General features: G+C 44.1%; 1 protein-coding gene across 4 annotated transcripts in view; it reads left to right on the forward strand.

Moving 5' to 3' along the window:
• The window catches only part of CACHD1 (cache domain containing 1), a gene marked incomplete at its 5' end in the record, with an annotated part of 94330 nt that overhangs the window by 31086 nt on the left and 38954 nt on the right, over positions 1–24290 (forward strand). For 3 of the 4 annotated variants that reach the window (XM_084527665.1, XM_084527666.1, XM_084527668.1), the window contains 3 exons: positions 721–783; positions 10418–10566; positions 20418–20524. In XM_084527665.1, the coding sequence (XP_084383791.1) occupies positions 721–783; positions 10418–10566; positions 20418–20524 (319 nt within the window). Of the gene's footprint in view, positions 1–720; positions 784–3743; positions 3765–10417; positions 10567–20417; positions 20525–24290 lie in introns of those variants that run through there. The other variant, XM_084527667.1, reaches the window with a different exon arrangement.

Raw genomic sequence — 24290 nt, forward strand, 5'->3', positions numbered from 1 at the left:
GGCTCTCTGAGACTTGTAAACCGAGGAGATTTATTGCTGCCCTTCCAAATGCTGCTTTAGAATTAAGAGTTCAAATTTCTGAAATTCCTGGAGCCCTCAGGAGGGAGAGGGATAAGGGAAAGTGATGATGGGAAGCGCAGCAGAGCAAACTGAAGGGTTTTCCAGGCTGCCTCTGCCAGCTGTGGCCGCGGGGGTCCTTCCTAGGAGGAAATCAGCCAAACCTGCTTCAGGAGAACTCTTGGAGTTGCTAACTGATGGTTATGCTGTGTTTGGAAAAAATTTAGACTTCTTTAGTATCTGCAGTTAGTGCCAATAATTGTGTGATCTGATTCTGTCTTGCTATCTTGCTGAAAACACGAGCCTTAGCAATTTTACCAGTGTCACACCAAGGAAAGGACACAAAGCAATGGGTGTTTTTTCTTTTTTCTAGTGTATAATCCTAAATATCCTCACTTTATTAGTAAACTAACATGTTTTGGAACCACAACCTATTATATTTTTTGCCTTCAAACATGAGAACAGATGCTTCATGCAGACCCAGAAGCAGGTACAGGTGAATTTGATTCCCCGTAGGTAGACCTGGCATTAGAGACTTCCAGGTGAAGTGGTCCATCTCTGACACAGATTTCCTCACGTGCACCTTTTGAAACTGCGTTAATGTGACTTTTAGGACAAAATGTCTCTAATGCATCCTTTCTGTTTTTTTTTTTTTTTTTGCAGAGGATATTCAACTCCTTTGTGTACACAGAGAAAATATCGAATGGAGAAAGTGAAGTTCAACAGGTAAGTCAGCCCCCCCTGCCCACCTACAGCTGTCCTGGGGCACAGACAAAAGCTGTGGTTAGCTTCACAGCCACAGTCAGCTCAGCAGTTAGTTCTGTCTGAATTTATTGTGGCCACTTTTCTAACATACAACACCAAGGAAAATAAGTGGAATAGAACATAAATGGAAATGTATCGTATGCGCTGTGTATTTGATAGTTTTCTGTTGTCTTGGAAAGCCTTTCCATCTGCTTTCTGTGGGTCCTTCCCTTTGGAAACAAAAAAACAAATGCAGAGGTGGGGCCCTTGTGTAGTATCTCACATTGACTGGTTTTCACACTAGAAGTGTCTCTTTTAAAACTGTTTTCATTTGAGGTGAAAACACTAATATTGTTTGTAAATGTGGAAATGGTATCAATTGCCGTGTGTAAATATGGGACAGCTGCAGCCTCCTGTAACAGTTGTTTTAGGATTTTTTGTTGTTTTATGTGTTTTCTTTCCCCATACGAGATCGCATTTGGAAATGCGGGGAAAATAAACTTCCAATTTAACACTGAGGTGATGTATCTTTTAACGTGTAGGCTCTTTGCGTTTTAATGCATGTATACATTTGGAAAATTACTGGTGGATAAATTTCAGGACAGATCAAAGAGATCCAATTTCCATCTTTAAGAAATGAAGGTACCAGTCCTGTACTCTTCCACTTGCATCTTTATTTGGAACATGATGAATTTTAGTAGCAGTGGCAGGCTCTGCTTGGGGGCTGGAACAAAGAACCGTCTTTTCCTTCCAGTTGAAGCACAGACTCATTTGTACAACCTTCAGCGAGTAACCTGACCTTCTTAGACCCCTATCAAACCAGTTTTAATGTTCAGCAAAAACAAAAGTGCCTCAGAGTGGAGCTTTCCCCGGGGAAAGGGGAACTGCTCTGTAGCTGTGCAGGTAGTCAGATGTGCATGTGAGTGCTGTTGGATGTTTCCTAGAGCATATCGTATGTGCACATGTGCATTAAAAAGTCATGTAATAGCAGCAAATTTATGTTTACTGTAAAATAGTGAACTTGACAGATACTTCTTTTTTTTTTTCCTCCAAGGAGAAAGTCAAAGCAGAGTTGGATCAAATGAGATTTAGAATCTATGTGCGATGTGTTTAAGCTCTGGGTGAGTTTGAAATGGAGAGCGGGGCTCAGCTCCTCTGCTCTTTCAGACCAAACACGGGGGCTTTTGATAGGATTATGATCAATGCAGGAACTTGGTTTATCTGCAGAAAATGGGGGAGCTCAGGAAAAGTTCCAGCAACACTGGGTTTCTGTTAAACAAAAACTGAGTCGTAGGGGTAGGAATCTTATCCCATACCAGCACTAAACTGCAGCGTGCAGTAACGCTGACAGACAACTGCGATAATGTACAGCTGTGTGAGTAATGATAAGGGGTTTAAATTAGGCTGCTAGAATGACATCATGTGGATTTTAGGATGAATCTCTTGGCTGTTAGCATAAAAATGGTAAGGTTTGCTTAAAAAAAAAAAAAAAAAAAAGTTTGTGCTTAACCTTTGGTACTGCCTGTGTCAGATTTTTCTTTGGTGAGGTACAGATGTATGTGAGAAACGATAGAAGAAACTAGAGCAAAGAATTAACCCTAGTAAATTACCCCAGTGCTGGTGTTAACAATTGCTTGACCCTGTGGATAATGGAGTCTCAACCCCTCTGATGGAAGTTAAGCGTTAGGGGGTTTCTCCGAGCTGCAGTCAGCTGAGGAACGTTGCTCCAAGTTTTTCTGGAGCTGTGGTCTTGTTGTGGGACCCTGCCCTACGCGTGCAGTTTGGCTGCGGGAGTGGAACTAAACAAAGAAATGCCAAAAGCCGTTTTCACCTAAAGCGGAGGGGAGGGTGCACAGAGGTTTTGGATGCTCGAACTGGGATCCTGTGCAAGAAACCCGCTGCTGGCAGGGCACCGCACCCTCGCTTCTGCTGGCAGCTGCTTCCCCTAGTGTCTGAGGTCAGACACGGACAGGAGAGAGGCGCTGGGGCACGTGCAGGTGCTCTCGCTGCAGAAGAGGAGCTGTGGCCTCACAAGTGTCAGCCTGAAACCAGCCCGACATCCCCACCGAAGGCTTCGCTGGCTCTGACTCAGCGATCGGGTTTTCACAAGTGTTCCTGGGTGGTCTGCACACCACAAAAGGGCCATGTGGGCTAGATTATACGTATCAGATGGCTCTTGAAAGCCAAAAGTGTTTTCGGGAAACCAAGAAACCGAATTAAAACTTCTTTGAAGTTTTGACTATAGATTCTGCCCTTAGAAAAAGGCGCTGCTTGTCTCTCGGTCACAGATGGACGTATTCACTCCAAGTAGATACAAATAACTGTCTAAACACTGTAGGTAGTGTGATGAATTCTGAGCTGTCAGAGGAGAAAAACGAGGCCCCGGCAAAGCGTAATTACTGCGGTTAAAAGCTCACCAGCGAAGTGGGTAGCAGAATAATTGAGCACTTCTGTTTCATTAATAACTGGGTCTTCGAGCCCTAATGAATCACAAGCGATGTAATCGAGTTTTATGAGTAAGAGTAGAGCATTGAATGGGATCATCTTGAGCAAATGCAAACAAACGTAAGCAAATTTCACTCCCCTGTCATTTTTTCCTGCTTTTGTCATTCGTTAACATTTTCTTAGCAACTGATACCCGAAGGCAATTAATTACGGTTTTGTCAGCTGGGATTCTTGTCTGGCAGGCCACCGGATTGTTGTGGGGGTTGTTTTTTTATATACCAAACCGTGTAAATAATGACTTTCAGTTTGCTGGGAGAGTGGAAAAGCTACAGCTGTTGGCCTTCAGGCCGAACGATTTAATACGCTTGGCTTTCTTCGTGCCACACAGGGAGAGGTTTACCTTTTGACGTTAATCTGCTTACACTTTTAAGGTCGAGAGCTGTAGGATTGCTATCCAAAGTATCCTTTCTCACTTTGAACAGGTTATTAAACATGGGATGACAGTTGCCAAAAATAACGTGAGTACCTTTCCTGCCAGTGATTTCAATATCGGAGAACTCGTACGCTACGAAAATTGTAGTGGTGTGAACTTGTGATGGAAAAAGGTGGAAAATGGTGAGTTTTAGTCTAGGTTAGCCCTTTTTAGGGAAGGCAGCGTGCGTTCAGCATCGTGCCAAACGTCTGGGTTCTGCAGTACAGAGAGCATAACGCTGGAAACCAGAGAGGAAGGTGGACGGTGGAGCAGCCCCGAGCAGGTGTGTGTTGAGCGGCCTCACGCAGAAAGTCTCTATGTAACTTCTGTGTTTAGAGCTAGAAAAGTCATTGCCTTCCCTGCTAGCTCATCCAGAGCATAATTATCGGCTCCAAAATCATCCATAATAACCTAGAGAATGAATTTTGTGTAAAGCTGCTAGGAGCTGCTCAGGAATTGAAGGAAGTCGGTTAGGAGCCTCAGGAACAGAATTTTAAGGCAAAACATTTACAGTTGTTTGTCTACAGTTTTTTTTTTCTAATAGAACCAGGTTTCCAAAAGGATTTTTTGATGAATAGCATATCTTAAATAAATAAACCTCTGAAAGCTGAAGTCATCAGTGACTTGTGGTTGAATCGACTGGATTATGTCTGTGGCAAAAACGCCTTTTGGAGAGAAACAAAGCGTTCTTGTTAGAACAGCAGGATGTATTTGTAATTCAGATATGATACTTGTTTTTCAGAGTTATAAAAGCTGAAAGAAATGGTTAAAATATTCAGACATCAAGTGAAACATGTTACCTAACGAAAAGCAGAACTTCTGTTTTGTTATTTACTTTGTTACAAGGAGCACCTAACTGTATTTCTTGTTAATCTGCTGGAGAACTTTTTATCCAGGTTTGTAGATCACTGCTCACGGAGCTCTGTCTGCGTTGCTCCTATACTCCCCATGGACAGTGTTATTTCAGATACTGATCTTGCTGTCACACCCGGGCGAGTTTTGGGAGGCTCGTGTTGTTCATGCTTGAGCTACGATAATTAGAAATGGGGCACGAGTGGGGTGCAGCTGCCGGGGTGTGCTCTCGATGGTAGGACATGTTTTGGAGTCGCTCTTAGACAAATCCCAGACGATGATATTCTGGGTGTCTTTCACTGGATTGTTATGCCGTTTGTAAATAATGCTTGGAGTGTTTTATTTTTGTACCACCAATTGAAATGCTGCGCTTCTGGGCTTGGCTTCTGGGAGTTTCTTCATCCCTGCTGCTCTCCCATCTGTTTCGGTGCTCCTGGGCTGCTCTCATCTTCTGGGTTGATGGAGGACTTCCACACGACCTGTGCAAAACTTGGGTTTGGAACTGTTTTGAGAAAAGAAGGAACAGGTTTTGTTCCACCAACAGTTGGTGAGACTGCTGGGGGCTCCTCCTGTGGTTCTTCCTCTGTAGGGTGGGGGAAACATGGCAGCACTGCCTGTTAATGACCCGAGTGACAATTAAAGGACAGCCTCTGCAGCCTCCTGATGTTTTAGCACGTGACTTGTCTCGTGTCGCTCAGGACACGGCCCTTGTTGGCAGACACGGCTCAAATTTCCAAAGGAAATGAGCGCGGTGAAAAATCAAGATTTTACTGTTCAGCATGACATCTCCCTGGCTGGGAGCCACGATATGGTCACAAGATGTTGAATTTTGTGTTGGTTAATCATGAGGCTTGTGATTAAAGGCGCTATGTACGGTGTTTAACATTTTTCCAGAATAACTTATGGGAGTTGTGGCCCTTTCTCTAGCTTTTGTTGTGGACCACATTTGAAATCTCTTCCCTTCGGTGGATCTTGGGAAACCTTGCTAAAATTCCTGGAGGATGGAGTGCCACAAATAAGTGCCATTCCCTTTGGGGAAATGTGTGTTGGAAAGTAGTTTCCTGCCTCCTGATGCAATGATCTAGAATATATCTTAATTGTCATCAGAGCAGGAGGGATTTGAAGTTAATACAAAGGTGTCCGAACAACCTGGCGGTGGTTGTGAGGTCCCTTTCTGGAGACAAGACCCTGTTTGGAGTCCGTGCAGCAGCAGCAGCTTCTTCAGGAGCCCAGCAGCTTGGGAATAAGTATGGGAAAAACCTCTTCGAACAGGGCTCTGTGGATCCATAGTACCGTGATGCTGTGGTGCGTGGTGGATGCCTTTTGTTCCAGATTCTGCTGGTTCGTAAACGGGGCTTAAAAACAACCCCACTGCCTCAACTCGTTAGCGTGTGAGCAGCGCTTCCCGAGGAGCCCGGCGGCACTAAATCCCCCCCTAAGTCCGTTAGGGCATCCGTGCCTGTCAGCCTCCTTGCTACATATTTTATACACAGCCTCGATAACATGAAAAACCCCTTGGTTTTGAGATGCAGCCAGAACTAAAACCTAACCTCGGAGCTCTGCTTTCCCTCCGTGCCCCCTGAAAAAGGGAGACTTCAGAGCAGCCGAGCTTTGAGGGGAGCCAGGCTTTAACAAAGCTCCAGGGAGCGATGCAAATGAGCAAAATGTCTCTGGGAAAATTAGGGAAGCTCACTGATGTCGTGATGAAAGGTTGTCAGTGGAGATGGTGACAATTGAAGTGCATTACCCATGGGTGCTGCTGTAATAGGAACAGGTGTTACCGTCCAACCTGTCTGCAAACTGAAAGGCGCTGGCTGCGCGCCAGCTGCCAAAAAGGGGGAAGAAACAGAGCTAATGGCCGCATTGTTTGCAGCCAGCGCTTCGTTTCTGGGTAGCCACTTCCTTAAAATTAGGGAGAAAAGGTAAAAATCCAGCTTGGAAATTTAAAACTAAAAATCAAAAAGCAATGAATGCTGAGCAAGGGTGTTTTTTTTTTTTTTCTTCTGTTTTTAAAATGAAAAGCGCTTTGAGAATTGACCCGAGGCTAATAGCATTTTATGTCGATCTCAAGGTATCGGAGTTTATTTTAGCCTGCATTAAAACGGGAGGGTTTGAGCCCTTCTGCAGGAGCAGGAAATGTCTGTCCCAGCCGGTCCGTGCCCGTGGGTAGCTCTGGCATGTGAGCATCCATCCCTTTTATGTGCTTGATTGAGGGCGCAGTTTTCCATTTTTGCCTTCTACAATATTTGAAATAACCCTGTTAGGATGTTTTCATGTTTCAGAGCTCTGTCCCTCTGTCATTTGTCCTTTCTTTCCTTCTGTACCTTTGAATTTTGGCCGCAAACATGGCACAGCTCTTGCATCCTTCAGCGTGCAGCTCTGGGCAGCTTGCAAGAGGCAGGGCGTGGGCTGGGAAAGCAGCGAGCGATCTCTGGATGAAAGATTATTATTTTTTCCTTCTTTTATTTTCTTATTTACTTTTTTTAATTTAGAAAAGTAAGAAGCTGATTTAAGGCTGCAGCTTTTCTCCTGACAGGCGCTAACAGCCGAGTGCATCCCTTTGCAAGCTGAATAATGTTCCCGAGCTAATGATGTGTGTGTGCATGCATGGGCACGCAGCGCCGAGGTGAGGAGCTGGGAAATGTGTGTTAGTGTTTGCTGCGGGTTTAATCACCCAGAACTGGAATGACTCTGCACTGGCCTGGGTTTTAGGATGTTTTGTGCTCCAGTGAAGCCCAACTATGGAAGAAAAATCGAGTTAGCTTTGTTATGCTTCATGCGGATTACACATCTCGATTTGATGACTTTGGACCATTTTTAAAGACATTTTTCAGCTGATGGGTGTGTTGTCCTTAGAGTCTTAACGTGATTTGTGCACGGTGATGAATTTTCAATGAAAAAACTGCTTTTGGGTCATCTCGCCGTTAGTGGCGTGCTTTGAGCCAGCCGGTTTTCATCTGTTCGGGTTGTTGGGGGCAAATCCTCTTATTATGAGGGGCTGGTGTTTTTTGGGGTGCTTAGACGGGCCAAACTCAGCCCTTCCTGTGTGCCCAGGCCAGGGGCAGGATGGTTGCTTGGGTAGCACGGGGGGGCTTTGGTTTCCTTGCTGATGAAACACATTCAACTGAAGCGTTGGAGCCCATTTAATGAAGGTAACGCAATGACTTCGAGCCGTTTAGCAGCCCTTAAGTGGGAGATGCAGCTTCGGCACTGAGCAGTTGCTTTTTATCAGCTCCTGAGGTGCGGGCTCTGCCGCCAACAGATTGCTCAGATCCTCAGACTCTGCCGGGCAGGGTGAATTCAAAGGGCGTGGGGAGCTTTCATCGCGCAGCCTGCAAGGTGAAAACTCGTCAATAGCTAAACCTGGCCCCGTGCAGCCGGCGTTTATCAGCGAGAGGCAGCGACTCCAGGCGGGCCTCCTTGTGCTCTGATGTTCCCCGTTAGTTTTGCTACTGCTAACGAAGGCCACGCGGCTCCTGTTTCAGCAAACTTAAGCTCTAAATGGGGAAAAAGCTTTCAAATAGGGAAATCAGGAAAGAAGCGTATAGATCCAAGTATCTGGACAAAGTCATGCTTAAGCCCAGATATTTTGTTTGGCCAAACTGAGAGGGGAGCTTGGTGACCAAGAAATGTAAATGCTTCAGTGTAGGAAATGTGCCTTGTGGATTTTGGGGCACTGCTGAAGACAGCGTTCATGCTCAAGACATACAATTGGAAAAAAAGAGAGTTCACCTGAAAATAGAGAAGAGAAGGAACCACCCAGCAGTGTATTATCTGCCAGCTAGGAGTGATTTAACAGCGTTGGATGCCTCGTGTGGAGGAGACTGTTGGTAGTCCTCTGGTGCCTTGGCAGCACTGCAGGAAGGTAATTGAGGTGTGATGCTGCAGCTCATCTGGGCAAGGTTCTGCCAAACCCGTGCTCCCCGGAGACCTGCTGCTGAGCTGCAGCGTGTGATGGGAGCAAAGGAAATCGTGGTGAAGTGTCCTGGTAATAACAGGCAGGGGAGGTGTTGGTCAGCCAGGGGGTCTGGAACAACCCATCGTGGTCTGGGCACACAAACGTTGTGGCACTGCTCGATCAGCCTGGCAGAGTTGGGCACGTGGGAGTCATGCACTCCTGAAGGAACCCCAGCCCTGAAAGTTTGCAGAAATGCAGAATGAAACACTTCCGAGTATTCAGCACCACAGCATGCTGCCCACAGGGTGTTCTCTTTCATTTCGGGTTGTGTGGGGAGTAACTGTGTAGGTGTGAGAAGCACGCCGAGTGTGCCAGCCCAAGTTTTCTGTATGCCCGAGCTATTTTATTTATTCCTAACTTTGAATGAAAGACGGAGCAAAACCCCTCATAAACATTCCTCGTCCAGCCCGATACTCCCTGGGGGCTGCATTTGCTATCACGTGCACTCAAATAACAGCCACAAATTTTCCCTTCCAATTTTCCTCTGCAAGTCATTAGGTAAGCCCGCCGTGAAGTGCTTCGCATGATGCACGAGCAAGAACCTACCCAACCCAGCAGGGCAGCTGCAGGAGTCCTGCCCCGTGCCCCTGCAGCATCCCTCGCCTCTCAGCCTTGGTTTGGAGTCACTGTAAGCACAGCCCCACGCTGCACGTTTGCAGAAATGCCATTGCTAGATGGGCAATGCATTTATTATTGAGTTGTTTTGAAAGAAATGTGTAAGAGAGACATTTAAGAAAGAGGCTAATGCACGCAAATCAGCTATTTCTAAAGTTAGAATTAGCTTGTAGCAGTTACTCATCTTTGAAGGTCTGAGAATTGCTGGGGCAGGACGTCAGCCTGACTGGTTTTCCTTTCTGGAAGGAGGGAAATGTGACTGCCTGCTGTTACGGGAGGTGGTGCAACCTCCACACCTTGTCCTGGTTTGTCCGTGGCTGCCTCCGTCACAGGGAACCCTGATGACAAAAAGCTCGTGGAATAATTCTGTCTGTGAGACGTTGCCTTCTTTTTCCTATTATATTACAATATTAATTACAGATTTTTAATTTTATTGCTATTTGAAGTTGAACTGTAGTTAAATTGCTGTAGCTTGTGGCGAGCCACAGTGAGCTGCTGGGTCTGCACGGAGCCTCACTTGGGAGAAGCTCGGCTCCGTCCCTGGGGCACCCCCAGGAAAGCAGCAGGAGAGGCAAAGACAGGAGCAAGAACTGGGAGGGTTTATTTTGCCCAAACCACAGTGAAGAGAAGTACCTGAAAGGAATTGTGAGATACTTCTGCACCGATCGACCTGCCCGAGGAGACTGTTGATCAAGAGAAAATGTGCATGACAGCATTTGGAGTTGTCCGGGTCCTGAGCTTGCTCTCCTAAATATATCCAGTGCTCTGATGGATGTATTGTTGTCTGTATGATATTTATCTACATTTTCACAGGGGGTAGCATTAGGGGTATTATTTGGGCTTTGCTTAGGAGTCTGAGACCACAAGTCAATCTATTTCAGTCCCCATCATATCCTCGTCAGACCTTGCAAGAGCATCGCGTTGGAGCTTCAGTGCTGAGCGCTGCAGCATGGGTAGAGCCCTATCAGGGTACCATTCGGTGAAAGGAAAGTTTGATAAAATGGAAATTTCACTCCTCAAGCATGCAGAACAGTGTTCAAGTACTTGATGGTAAAATTATTTTATTATATATACTGCTTTCTGTGGCCAATATTATTAATTACTTGACTTATCGTACCTTGAGCCTCCAAAACAGGGAGTATAGTGAGCAAGGCAGGCAACTGTTAGCTTTAACTTAGGTGGTTTTTGCTTTCTGTTCAATTTTCTTAATAAGGATCATAGTATTGCAAAGAAACTGACTGAATTTTCATCTTTCTTTTTATTCTTTTTTACAGTTGGCAAAAAAAATCCGTGAGAAGTTTAACCGTTACTTGGATGTCGTGAACCGAAACAAGCAAGTAGTGGAAGCGTCATACACCGCTCATCTCACGTCGCCCTTGACTGCAATCCAGGACTGCTGCACTATTCCACCATCTATGATGGAGTAAGTACTGATTTCTGGAACTACTTTGGTTGCCATATAATATATGAAGAAAGATGAAACTCGTTCTTTTGCAAAATAGCATGTATTTTCTGTTATCCTTGTTAACTGTGAGAAAATGGGGAAAGAGATACTCCAAAGGTGCTCCTCATCCTGTCCTCCTGTGCTCTTGTGTTTCTAGTATACACACGTTTAACGAGGAGCTCTAAACAAGGACTGGGCTCTGCTATGATAGATCGTAAAATAAAACACAAACACACACAAAAAAGTTTATTTCATGCAATTAAGGGTTGAACAAACTTTTCTACGAAATGAACCTGTCTGCATCCAAGATGCCTGTTTTGCTCTGAGACACTACTTAGGCTGAATAACTCTTCTGCAGCTGGTCATGGGACTTTCTTTTTTTTCCCCTTTGAAGTGCAGTAACCAAAATCACGAGCTGGTCAGTGCATCACATGCTGGAAGTATTGCGGTGCAGCTTAATCGAGTTGACTTGCTGCTGCTTGAGACAGATTTACAGAAACCGAGAACACTGCTTGAAAACAGAGTTTGTTCATTTTCAGTTTGTTTTTTAAAGACCTTTGAATAGCCCAAATCCAGGCAGTTGGTTGTCTTTAATCAACGTGTATTATGTTGCATGTTTACAGAAATATCTTTGTGTTTCGTGGTTGCAGGAAGGTGTGATGGAGTGTCTGATTTTTCCAGTTACAGTGTAATTGTTTCTTTTAAACAATCAACGTTTTAAACACTTCACTTCCATATGTGCTACAAAAGAACAAGAGTAACTTTCTCATCATTTATTATTATACACTGTAAACTTTGAATGCAGAGTATATTTTCATTGCTTAGATCTCATTTCTGATTTAAAAACATTTAAGAGAGGAAGGTAATTTGGGTAATAAATACTAGAAGTATTTTCTGTAACTTTATAAGACAGCTCTTAATGACAGCATTCTTTAATCTTTTCTGAATTACAGCATTAACCTTTATTCATGTAAGCTTTTAAAATATTCACTGTGTTCAAATGTGTGTCATGAATCCATGTATGAAGAGAGAGGCTGCTTTTTTGGGGGGTTTTATTTGTTTTGCTTGGCATGAAAGGAAGAAACCTGGATAGGGTTAAGCCTCAGGTGGCTCTGAGGAAAGCAGTACCTTGCTTTTTGGTTGTGGCTATGGGGTAAATCTCATGGTCTCAGTGCAGTTCCTGCTGGACAGAGCGGCTGCATAAAATGAAAACTTTTCAGGTGCCTGATACCTCTATGCAGGAGCTGACCATCAGCAGTAGCACCTTCAAGAGAGGGGTGAAGAGAAGGAATGAGGAAAGTTATAACCTCCCCTGTCAAGATGGCATAATATTTAATAAAATAAATAAATAAATAAATAAATAAATAAAAAGAGCTCTGCTCTTAGTCTGGGAACTTCCGTGATTTTCTGATTTTCTTTCCACTTTGTCCTTCAAAATGACTCAGGTCGGAAGGCCTTCAGGGATGTCCTTCCCGATGGTGGACCTGCGTAAGGAGCCTTCACAGAAAGCAGCTTAAAAAATGAACTGGAGGTCACTGCTGGCAAAGCAGAGACACGAATTTTCTGTTTGCAGAGCTCCTCATCTGGGCTTTATAATGTGATTTCCATTATTTAGTTACTTGGCTTGGTCAGAGTAAATCTGTTTAAGTGGCCACCAGGTCAGTCTGTCAGCCTGCAGGATCTTCTGGACTGCTTCAGCAAGAGCCATGCAGGTAGTGCTGGTGGAAGAGTGGCAGCGTAGCAGACCACTGGAAGTATATCCACTGCCATCTTTAGGAAGTTGTCTGCAAGTCATACAGAGAAAGAATGTAAAAACACTTTTTTTTTTTCTGGTGAAACTGAGCTTCCAAGTTGTTAGCATCACTCTTTGTGAGCTGGCTGATTGCCATCTCCTCAGTTGTTGTTTCTCTCCCTCCTGCCTCCCCTGGCTGTTGCTCTTCCTTTCGTTTTTCTTTGTTTTGTGGTTAGGCTGTTGTGGTTAAAGTTGTCTGGAACAAAAGGTGCTGTTGATATTCAGGTGGCATTATTGGGTCTGGTGTTTGACACAAGGATGCTAAGGGGTGGGTGGAAATGTTCCCGGGGGCAGGAGGTGGTTCCCAGAGGTGGCCTGGCCCTGTTCCCCTGCCCTGACTCTCCAGACCAGAGATTAATTTCTAATAGCAATGAGAGAAGCTTCCTTTTAAGCAGAAGCTTTCCATCAAAATAAATAGATCATTTCCTGGCCAGAGTCACCATTGTCCTCTTGGACATCTCTAAACTTCATTAAAAAGGGGAAATCAGTGTCTGTGCAGGGAGACTTCTGAAATCAGCAATAGCTTTTTTTATTTATTTTTTATTTCTTGTCAAAATAGCTTTATACTGACATTTTTAACAGAAAATACTAAAAGTTAAGAAACCTACATTAATGGTTAGATTTTTGAGAGCAGGGACACATACAAGTAGTTGAACATGGAGTTAGGAGTGATTTTTTTTAAACTTCATACCCAAGGATCTCCCACCGGGACGCTGTGATGGGATTTTGAGAGGTACTGATTGACCTCAGTTCTTCTGCCTTTGACGTTTGGGCTAACTTGGTCCAGCTACGAGGAGGTCAGTGCTTTGAGAAGTGAAGCTGGGTACAGTTTTGCCGGTGACAGCTTATCCTTGAAGCTTAGAAGAAGCTTTTTGTTACCTGTGCTGAACCCCGTGTATTCCTTTCCTTGGTGAGAGCGCTGTTTGCAAGCAGCCTTCCTCACTTGAGTAAAAATTTGGTGCAAGCACAGTGTCAGCAGCACGCTACCTGCAGCCTGGGTTTCTGAGGTAGATCTAAGGGCTTGTGCTGGGATCTTTGAGGCTTTCTGTCCCGTGTTCAGCCCCTAAATACACTCTGACACCCCTTGGTTTGAGGGCATTTCGTGTTGGCAGCTGATTCCTGCGTTATTCCTTTACACTGCTATGGACCTCACTGGAATTGCTTTGGGAACACAACAAGTTTGGGCATCCAAGATGCAACTTCCATGAAGGGAGGTGAGCTCCCTGAAAACTCCCCTATCTTGTTTCTTTCTCCTTAGTCAGAAAAAGAAAAACCTGAGCATTTTGGCTGAAGTGCAAAAGCTCCTCAGATATCCTTCACGTTGTTTGGTTGCATGTCCCTGCCCATTAAAAGCAGGCGTAACTGGTAATGGTTCTGCTGGAAAGCCGTACCCGAAGCTATCAGAGCAGTATAAGTTAAAGTGGTTTTCTCCACGTTTTTCCTCCAAATATCTTCATTTGTTTTAAAGTTTTATTGCTGTGTGATGTTGTTAAAGCCTGTATCAGTTGGTGATGATGAAATACGTAGAGAGAGGTTTATTGTTGTACTCTTGAGTTTTTTGTGATGGCTTGGCATCTTTATTTAGTTTAGACTTGTTATTATCAACTGCATTATCCATGTGTGGCCTTGTGTTTGCTTGTATTCATCCTGAAAATCTGCGCCTTGGCTTCAGGAGGCAGTTTGTGTTACAGGAGATAAGCTGGGGGAGCGCCGCGCCCAGCGCCCAGACATAAACGACACCAAATGGGACCAGCAAAGCACCAACTGGAACAGAAAATGAGCTTGGCCTGGAGACTGCTTGTTTAGCAGCATAGGAAGATATGACAAGGAAAACAATCTTTGTTTTATTGCCATTGTGTGGTGTTGGCTCCCGCAGCGAGGAGCCCCAGTGAATGCGCTTCATGCAGCTGTGGTTGCAGTTAGGGCAGCAGAGCGGGGGCTGCGGGGGTTTTCTGCAGTTTTTGCTGTGTGAAACAGATTTTTTTTTTGCTGTGAAAACAGATTTCAGGCAGTCTGCAGACATTCCCTCTCAGCATTGAATTGGGTGGTCATTTACACGACAGTGTTGTAGTTAAAGCATCCTGCTGAAGAGGATAATGCCCCCGGTGTCTCCTGTTCATTAGGGATCTCCCTGTCCCGAGACAGCCCTCGATGGCTTGTTGGGAAGTCTGGGAACTGGTGTGGATGGGGGGAGATGGGACTGCAGCAGGTAGCAGTCCCAGCAGCTGCTGGTGGGTTCTCCTGAGCACCTGCTGCTGCCCTGCCCTTCGGTGGGAACCCATGGAGGGCTTGTCAAAAGTGCACCTAAATAAGGACAGGGGTAACAGCCCATCGTGCTGTGCTGTGCTCTTCAGTTTTTGTCCTGGTGTGTGCAGGTGGGGCGTCCCCCTCGCCCTTCTCTGCACCTCGACACAGGTCCCAAGGCTGGCGCTCGTGGAAAAGCGTCACGGGGACCTGAAGATGTGGATGGCTGCGCATCTGGTGCTTTTGCTGCTGATGTACGTGGTTTGAGGCAGCTGGAAATCTATTCTGGTTCTTTGTTTAACAACGTCACAAGTGCTTCAGGAATGCCTTTATCTAAAGTCGTGAAAGGAGCAGAACGGAGAAATATTTGGTGGTGAAACACCGCCGGGCAGCGCTGCCTTACCCGCGCTCATCGAGCTGTTTGCAGAAGTGAGTTTACAAACCTATTTTGGAAAATCATTTACTCCCGGGCCGCGATAGCGCCCTCAGAAGTGGTCTGCCTTTTTCCTTTTTAAACAGATGGTTAAATATTTGCTAACGCGCTCGGGTTTTATCGCAGCTCTTTCGGTGTTTATCTTTGCTCTCGGAGCAGTCAAGTGGGAGATAACGGGCATCCATTCAGTCGCTGCAGTATCTTAAGAGCTGCACTTCCAAAGGAGAAGTGGGTGGGCCGCACTCGATGAAATTTAAGCCGTGTTTGCTGTTCCTGCAGAGTATCAGACTGCAGCAATGCATGTGGCTTTCCAGAAGATGCAGGGAGCCTGCACAGTGCCACTCCTGGCACTGCCTGGTTTTGTTCAGGAGCTGCAGCAGGTAGGTAGGAAATCCCCCTCGAGGACAAATTTCTCTCTCTATACAAATAAATACACTTCGACTTTCTCAAGCAGGAGTTGAAATAATTACAACAACTTATATACCGTAAGAAAGTGGTGAACTGAATCCTCAGTAGCTTTTTCTTGAGTTTATTCATTAAAATTTTGTTTTTCCAGCATTCAGTTTAAATAGATGGTTCCTGCTCTACCGAAGTACATAAGCATGTGAAATATGAGTGAAGATCTTGTCTTACTCTCAGGAAAATGCATCTAGCAGAGAATTTCGGAGGAAATGCTGAATTTTCAGTGAACTTACCTAATTTCATTTGCATACTGAAATCATCCTGCAATTCATATAAATGGACCGGGACAGAACAAAATGAGGCTCAAAACAATGTGGACCCCACGGTGGCTGCTCAAATGCCATTTTTGTGCACAGCTCCTCCATTTTTTCCCCTAAACTGCAACTGTACAAAAGAGGCTGATTTACGCTGCAAATTCAGGCTGAGCAAAATCCAATTGGAGCTCACTTGAGCGCTGTTTTGATGTAAGATTCAAAGCTTCTGCAAATTTATTTTATCTTCTGCATTTGCTGATCTCCTGCTTGTAAATCCTGTTGAAGGAGAATAAAAATGAGTGCAGCCTGATGGGAATTAAATGTCTGAAGTTCAAAGCAGTTTGCACATCAGAGCAAACGTCAATCAAGTGAACATCTTGCAAGCCAGGCAGGGAGCGCGTTTCTCCATGGGGAAGAGATCAAAGTGGGAGTCGCGGCTCTGTTTGCTCCCTCGGGATGCAGTTTCGATCAGTTGTTCATTAAAGTGAATCCAGAAGGAAGGGATTTTTAGAGAGAGGCAGGGAAAGGGGGATGGGGGGAACTGGGCTTTTCTTGAATCTGAATTTCAGCCAGTGGGGAGGGCTTCTTTTTTTTTTTTTTTTTTTTTTTTCTTTTTTTTTGGCTCTTGTTTAAGTTTATACAAAAACTAATTACATCTGACTGGAGAGTTGTGGTAGTGTTTTTGTTTTTTTTTCCTTCTGGTAAGAATTTTGGAAGACATCCCGAAGTTTTGGCCGTGGTATTGGAAATTTTGGGGTCAGATTCCAACCGAGGTCTCGGTCAGACAGCTGGTACTCACTCTGTCCACTCTGTCATCTTTTCTGCTGGCAGAAGTGAGAAATACTGTTAACATTAAAGGAGAAATCAGTTAAAATTCAGTCTCTTTGGTGCAGAGAAAGGGTGGAGATCGATACTTGTCTGCAAATCCTCCGGTACTGATTTTTAATAACTTCTTCCAATCTAAATGATGTGAAGATTTGCACGGCTCCTGCTGAAAACGTGCATCGCATGCATACATCGTAGGGAGGTAAGGCCAGCAGCTACAGCCGAGGAAACTCCTCGAGTTCACTGCAACCACCACGTTGCGGCGTTGAGGCTTTGGTTTAATTGCTGTTCTAATGGCGAGGATCAGCAGCTTGTTTAATAGCATGTCCTTAATTGAAACAACATAACGGTGTCCAGAAGAAGCACACCCAAAATTCCCCAGCGTGATCAATGCTCACAAAAGCCCAATGGTCAGCTTGCCACACGCTGCCTCGGTCCTTCTCTTCTATGTGTGCTGTGGCAAGAGAAAGGAGGGCTGGCCTAGGCTGCAGTAACTTTTCCCTTTCCTTCCCCAGCTCTGCTGCTGATTATTTAGTATCTCTTCCTTCATTTTCCTGATGGGCAGCACAGGACTCCCTGAGAAGAGCTGAGGGACTTGCCTGCGTTGATCTTTCACACATTATAAATCCAGATAAATGCAACTTCTTGCTCTGGTAACTTCAAGCTGGTAGTTTGAGCGGTGTAAGAACTGTATGGCGGGGTGCACGTGTTGTTTCCAGTGAGTGTGAGAGGTGATTTTTGCCATGAAATAAAATCAGGAGCAGAGGAAGACTCCAGATGATTGAGTTAACCCCCAGCGTTTATTGCTGGTGTTCTGAGACACGGATGATGTTAGTTGCTAATGAGGTAGCCTGTTGCCATTGCTAATAGGTTTTGATGGGAGCACTGGGGCAATTAGCTAACATCCTGAAAAGTCATTAGCCTCTAGTTCGTTCCGCAGTATTCCTTGGAAATATTTCTTCAGCACTGAGATGTGTCATTTGCAGTCTCTAGCTCTTCCCCAGCTGGTTTTGCCCACAGATAAAATTGTTCTTTGGGCAGCCCATCCTTCATCAACTCGTCTGAATCCTGAGATTCCCTCTCCAACAAAAAATCAACACAACTTCTGCTTGCTTGGTAGGAGCTGAAAAAAAACATTGGTGCCTCAGTAACTAACCCTGTCCATCGCCAGTCTCGTTCATCTTTTTAAGACTAATACCATTACTTTAAAATGTATATAGTGTTTATGAGTATTGATTAAATCCCTTTTAAAGCATGCTAGTTTAAGGAAATACTTCTTTTTTTCTATGACAATTCTACATAGCAGTGAAGATCCTAAAAATTAAAGAGTTGCCATCAGTAATGCTGATTTCTGCATGTTCTGAAGGTCAGTTAGAGGGCTTCTGCAAACTGAGCCGCGGCTCTCGTCAGCTGTAGCCATGTGAAACAAAACATTTTGTGACTCTGCAGAAGTCATAATATTTAATCTGTTGTTAAGACCAAAGAAGTCAGTGCCTGACATTCAGTTATGCATTTGCATAAGAGTGATTATTTGTGGTTCAGGAAGTTATTCGCGAGCTGAGTACCAAGTTCTCAGGAAATGACTTCTCTACTTGAGGGGCAGATTTCTCAGTACGGGGAAGGCTGCGCTGCGCTCCCTGCTCACAAGTGAAGCCTCTGCTTTAAGCAACCAACTCTTCCCAACCTGAAATCGGGCTGTGCTGGCCTGAGCGCTGCCCAAAATGCCAACTCACGACCTCTGCGTGCAGCAGCCGTGCTGCTTGCAGTGAGCTCTAGCCCCCATTGCAGGAACATTTGTTTGGTTCTGTGATCGTAACGTTTCTGACAGTGGATCCAGTCATGTACAGAAGTGGTGGTCTTAAGCCTGCTAACAAATTTTTCTTTTCCTTAGTCTCTGCAGATCTCTTGTAAGTCATAAAAGTTTCCGCCGCATCCTGCACGCGCGGGTCCCACAGCCAGGAGATGGGGCAGACCCTGCGTCTGGCTGGCTTCAGGCAGCCTCAGCTTTGTTCCTTGAGGAAGAAATTACTTTGAATCGGGCTGAACGAGAAGATAGTGGATTAGGAGAGATTTAGTTTGCTTTAAAAGGCTCCCTTCCTGTGGTCATAACTTGATATTTCCTTGTGGTAACCAGTTCCATCTGTCTGTGGGCTCAGTTTTTGTTTCTGTTGATTGTTGTTTTAGTGGGATGGCTTAGGAGCTCGTTGTCTAATTATCTGGTGTGCCTGGGAAGCCCAGCCGTTATGGCACGCGCCCTGCAAGGACAGAACAAGAAGATCCCTTCCCGTTCTTACAGGGCACCTCGCTGCTTGAACCAGTTGCAAATTCTCAGATTCCAATTTCTTAATGACCAGAAGAGCGGCGCTTGTCGTCCTCAGCAGTGTTACAGTACTTTGGGCTTCCACCGTGTCATGGCACGTGTGTGTCTGTGTGTGCACATCTGTTTATATCTGTGTGTATGCACGTGCATGAAAAAAGTAACCTCAGGTTAACCATCTACGTGCAGTTGACGATAAACAACTAAAGAAAGGGTGTGGATGCGATATGCACGGGCTTTGATCTAAAGAGGAAGCATTGGGATGGCGCTGGGTGAGGGTTGTGTAAGTGTTTCTAAGCTATTGATGTGCCACTGGTATTAATCAAGTTAATATCTTCTGACACAGCCGTATGTCCTCTAATTTGCTCTTTCAGTCTTGACAGTATTCAACAAGCCCCCGTTCTGCCCAGATTCTCTCCAAGACTTGCTTCTTATCAGGCAGCACTCCAGCAAGGCAAGCCAGGCTCCTCTTCCAAAACGTGATTTTCCACAGGCCTCACTTGCAGTTTGTTGTGGTTTCTCAGAAATAAATTGATGGTAGGAAAAATCTCCGATAGGAGGCAAATAGTTTTGGAAGTCCATGAACAAGGAGACTGTCAGTCAAACGCCATCAAGAGATCAAGGTCACAAAGTTATTAATGAGCAAAACTGGCCTTATGTAAATGACACAAAACTGCTTTTAAGTCCTTGAAAGCTTCAGAAATGTTTATAGTTACTTAACCTTTAAAACCCTTCTTATTTTGATTTTGTTAAGGCCTTGGTTTAATTAAGTTTTGTTGTCATTAAAATTACTGAATTACTTTGTGCATTGACTTGATGATCTTGAAGGTCTTTTCCAACCTAGATGATTCTGGGATTAGAATTAGGGATGTGTTGGAATTATTTTACCTAATGAAATGTAACAAAACTTCACACTCAAATTCTTTATGCTCTTCAGAATGTAAATCCTCAAACATTGCTACAGAAAACGGGTTTGTGTTGATCTACTTCTAGATTTTTTTCCTAAGGACATAAAGAGGGAATCTTCATATGAGGTATTAGGTTTATATTTGTTTTTTAAAAGCAACAGAGGAAATATTAGTGCTGGTGGAAGGATCTCAGCTGGTGAAAGGATCTTAACAGCAAGAAAAAATTTGGTGTGACATCAGGAGGAGACACCTGCCGATGGCACGCCTGGATGCTCTGCCTAGTGCCAAGCTGGAACCTCTTTAAATCTAGATGAAAGGGCTCAGTCTCCCCAGATCCTATCTTTCAGGGAATACTGAGAGGAAAAATGTAATGTATCATGTTAGGGAGCAGATGCAATCCAGCTGTGATGAGTTTATCCCCCCTCCTCTTGGGTTTCACAATTTGTCATGGGCCCTAGAAACACGTGTAATGGTGGAGTATCCAAACAAATAATTCTTCTTCATTGAACCTTCAGAAAGATTTATTTCCGTTGTAAATGCTGCGTGTGCTTAATAGGTACTGCCTGCTCTGCTAATCCTGCTGTTGGCGTTTCAGATTCGATGGCAACTTTAACACCAACGTGTCCAGAACGATCAGCTGCGACAGACTGTCCACCACTGTCAACAGCAGAGCCTTCAATCCCGGGCGTGATTTAAATTCTGGTAAGTAGTATACTTTGGGCATTTGCCTCCTCTTGTAGGTTTTTTCCACTAGACTATAACGTTTCCTTGGCATAGAGAATTAGCACGGATTGCCATAGCAACAAGCTAGTTCTCCTTGAAACTGTCACAGTGCTCTTAATTTGAGATTTCATGATGGAAAGATGATACCTAAAGTATGCCCGTAGTCTTGAGGACTTTATAAAAATGTCATGAAGATTTTATTCTAGCCTACCATGGATAATTTTGTTGTGGTTTATGCACTTCTCTTCTTTCTTCCAAGGCACTTTCCTTCCCAGGCCTGTCTGCTTTGGCATCAGTAGTGTCGGCTCTCGATGGGGCCAAGCAAAGAAGTTTCTCTGATCTTCTTAGCAGAGCTCAGCTAATGTGAGGCTGTGTTTGCAGTGACGTGCAAAAACTACAAAATACAAGGACGTTCGAAAATATTCCTTTCTTTGTCTTCTCAAGGTGTTTCTATCTTGACTGTCAACCTGTTGTCGTAACACACTTGAAGAGCTGGAAATATGCTTCAAACCATTAAATGCGTGGCTTATCCCTGAGCAATCAAGCTTTTGGTTCTGCAGCGTGGCACAGTTTGCTTTTTTTCTTTTGATTTTCATTTTTTTTAGACGGTCAGCTGAAATTAATACGTGGTTTTCAGGTTCTTCTTTCATGGTTCAGCTTTTGCCCAGCTGTTTTGTCGTGCTGTTCAACTTTTTATGCTGACTTAGTGCTGTAAATTAGATAGCACAGTAAGTTTTGGTTGAGGATTACATTTAGCATAAAGTTCTTGGTGGCTTTTTGTTCGCTTTTGACAAGCGATGCAGACTGCAGATATAATGTTTTTCTTTTAATTCTCATGCATCTTTGGAACAAAATGCTGATTTTTTTAACCCTACTGTTTAAGTGCCAAAAAAAAAAAAAAAAAGAGGGTAAAATGGGGTTTATATATCTGTATCTATTTATATATAGATATATATATGCCTACCCTCTCTTACTGTATCTCTTCTTACAGCTTCGCATTATTTCTGGTTAGTTACTGTCTTAACAAAACTAAGCCCCCATAGGTTTCTTTTTATCCTATCAGCTGTATGCTGCATCTTGAATACAGGTGCTGGCCAGACAAGCTAATTTCCTGATGTCTCATCACCCTAATTTGTGCAGTGTGTCCCATCCTGAAGATACGCAGTCTTTGTTCACTTACTGTGTTTTACTGGACTTTGTTTTACTTCCAGGCTCTTTTTATAAAAAAAAAAAAAAAAAAAGGAATTAAAAAATAATAAAAAGTAGTAATTATTAGTATAGTAATGTTTAAAATTGCATTCAATTGTCATTAAGCAGAATAATTTTTGAAAGCAGATTTTCAGGCACTGCAGTAGAAGCAAAGCACTGAGTGAATCACTTACTGGGCCCTTGAAACAGAAAAGCCATTTTTTACTTTTATAGTGCAGAACATCCAAGTAAAAAAAAAAAAAGCATTAAAAAAATATCCCTTCTCCTTGAGTGGTGCAAAACAAATAGCCTGAGCTAGAATTTTCTTTTACGTTTGTTTCGAATTTTTACAAAAACAAAGCGAGCGCGAGGTCTCGCTGTCCTGACTCGCCACTCAGACTCGAGTGCCTCCTCTGCCCTTGCCTCTGTCTCGAAAGCTCCCTGAAATGGCCTTGGCAGCACAGGCAGCACACAACAAGGGAATTGGAGTGATGGTGAGAGCAGGGAAACGCTGCAGGACTTGGTGACAGTGAGCAACTCTCCTCTGGTTTTCCTCTTAGCAGCTTTCAAACAGCCTTTGGTAGGATCTTTTCTGCGAGTGAGAAGATGCCCTTGAGAGAGAAATGGAACGGAAAGACTGGGCTGGTGCTGGAAAATGAGGCAACAGGGGAAGTGGAGCTCGTGAAACATGCAAAAATAAACTTTTTTTCTTTTGTAATTTTCTATTGGACTTTTATAGCATAGAAGATAAACATGATCTTGGAGAAAAGAGGAAGAAGAAAAAAAAATAGGAAAAATTCTCTTCTCCCAGCCCTTAAATTCCACTTTTTGCTATTTTATTTTGTGAGATCAGGTTGATTTGGTGGTGGTGGTTGTATTATTTTTTTTTTTTCTCCTTGAAGAGGTTCTGTTTTTATCTTGGCTGGAGTTTTCCATTTGGATTACCTTTAGCCACGACTACAAAATAGATGAGGAGAGAGTCTTTATTCTTCACGTGGAATCGCAGGCTTCAGTCAGTCAGATTAAGAGATCTGCCCTCACTCTGTGAGTAGTCCTTTATTTATTAGATGACAAAACTCTGCCCAGAGCCTGTGCATTATGTTATCAGATTGCTTGCTCTTTATCTTCTTGAATAAACAAGGAACCAGTAAATCTTTCCTTTTCTCAGCCTCCAAAATGCCCAAATGTCTGGTTCAAATCAGGCAGCTTTGGCAGAGCGTGTTTCCCCAGGAACATGCAGGGATGGGACCACGTTTCCCAACAGATTTTGTCTGTGCCTTACTCAAGGTCTTGATCATTTAAAATGTGGAGTGCCTTGGTCGTGCCCCTTGCATTGCTGTACTTTGAGCTGAAAGCTCGGGTGAGGTAAAGGAGTTGGGAGGTGTTTGAAGGGGGTGGTAACTCATGGCTCAAGTCCTTTTATAGCTGGGAAGCTGGGATCCCTCCTTTCCATGATGTTTGTTACTTCTTTGCCCTTCAGAGCCCAAACAGCTCCCAGGGAGTGAGCTGGCCTCAGCCCTGCCTCGTGCCATCAGCAGAATTTTAATTGGATTCAAGCTGCAGGCTTTTTTCTGGAGAAAATGCAGGAGGCAGAATGCAGCTTGACTCAAAGTCCTGGATAAGTCTTGTGGGTCAGAGGACGTCTTAACTTGTAAACTAAACACATTCACTCTCTGCTGTTGTTCCAGAGCATCACTGGAGTATCTCCATAATGAGGACTTTTAACAGAGGTTCCTCTTGGAGCAGAGCTGCAGTCTGTGTGTGTTTCACTGAAAACTCAACTTTTTTTTTTTTTTTGCCTGATGAGAACTGTGAGGTCTGCAGCTCAATAAACGTAATGCTGAAGAAGACTGTAAGAAACTCTTATAATGAGCAATTATGTTCAGCAGTTCCCCCTTTTTTTTTTTTTTACTGACTGCTTTTCTTTGAAGATTAATTAGTTAATGATTTGACTATGCTTTGAAGATGTAAAGTGGTATCTAGAAGTGCTAAGTGTTATCATATCGCATTCCCTTTGAAGTTTTATAAACTCTATCACACAGGGCTTTCTCTCTAAAAGTCCTTTTTGCTTTGTTAGATATTTATAATTAGAGAGAATGATCGTTTCAAATGCTCTCATGCTAATTCTTCCCAACTTCTATCTGCGGCAGCGTTTGGGGTCAGGTGGTGCCGCGTTGTGCGTGGTGAGGACGGAGGCAGCTCCCAGCTGGACGTTCACGTCCCCATCCATGCCTCCAAGCTGAGACACCTCTGGGATTTCTGCGTGAGGCTTAGACCTCCAGGTTCCTGCCAGCAGTGGGATATCGAGGCTGGGTCTTTGCGGAGCGGAGACGCTCATTTTAGAGCTGTAAAATCATTGCATGTAACGCAAAATATTATTTGTGTTACAGTAGGGAGGTAGGTGGCTTACTGAACGTGCAAAAATAACTTTATCCTAAACAGAAAATGAAAGATTAGGTTGGTGTTTGAGTTCAGATGGGAACCACAGGTCTTAGCAAGCCTATGGAAGCCTGGAAAATGAGTAGCAGTGAAATGCCCTGTGCATGTTTCTGCTACT

Source organism: Aythya ferina (assembly GCF_964211825.1).
Source record: "Aythya ferina genome assembly, chromosome: 8".
NCBI classification, from domain to species: Eukaryota; Metazoa; Chordata; class Aves; order Anseriformes; family Anatidae; genus Aythya; species Aythya ferina.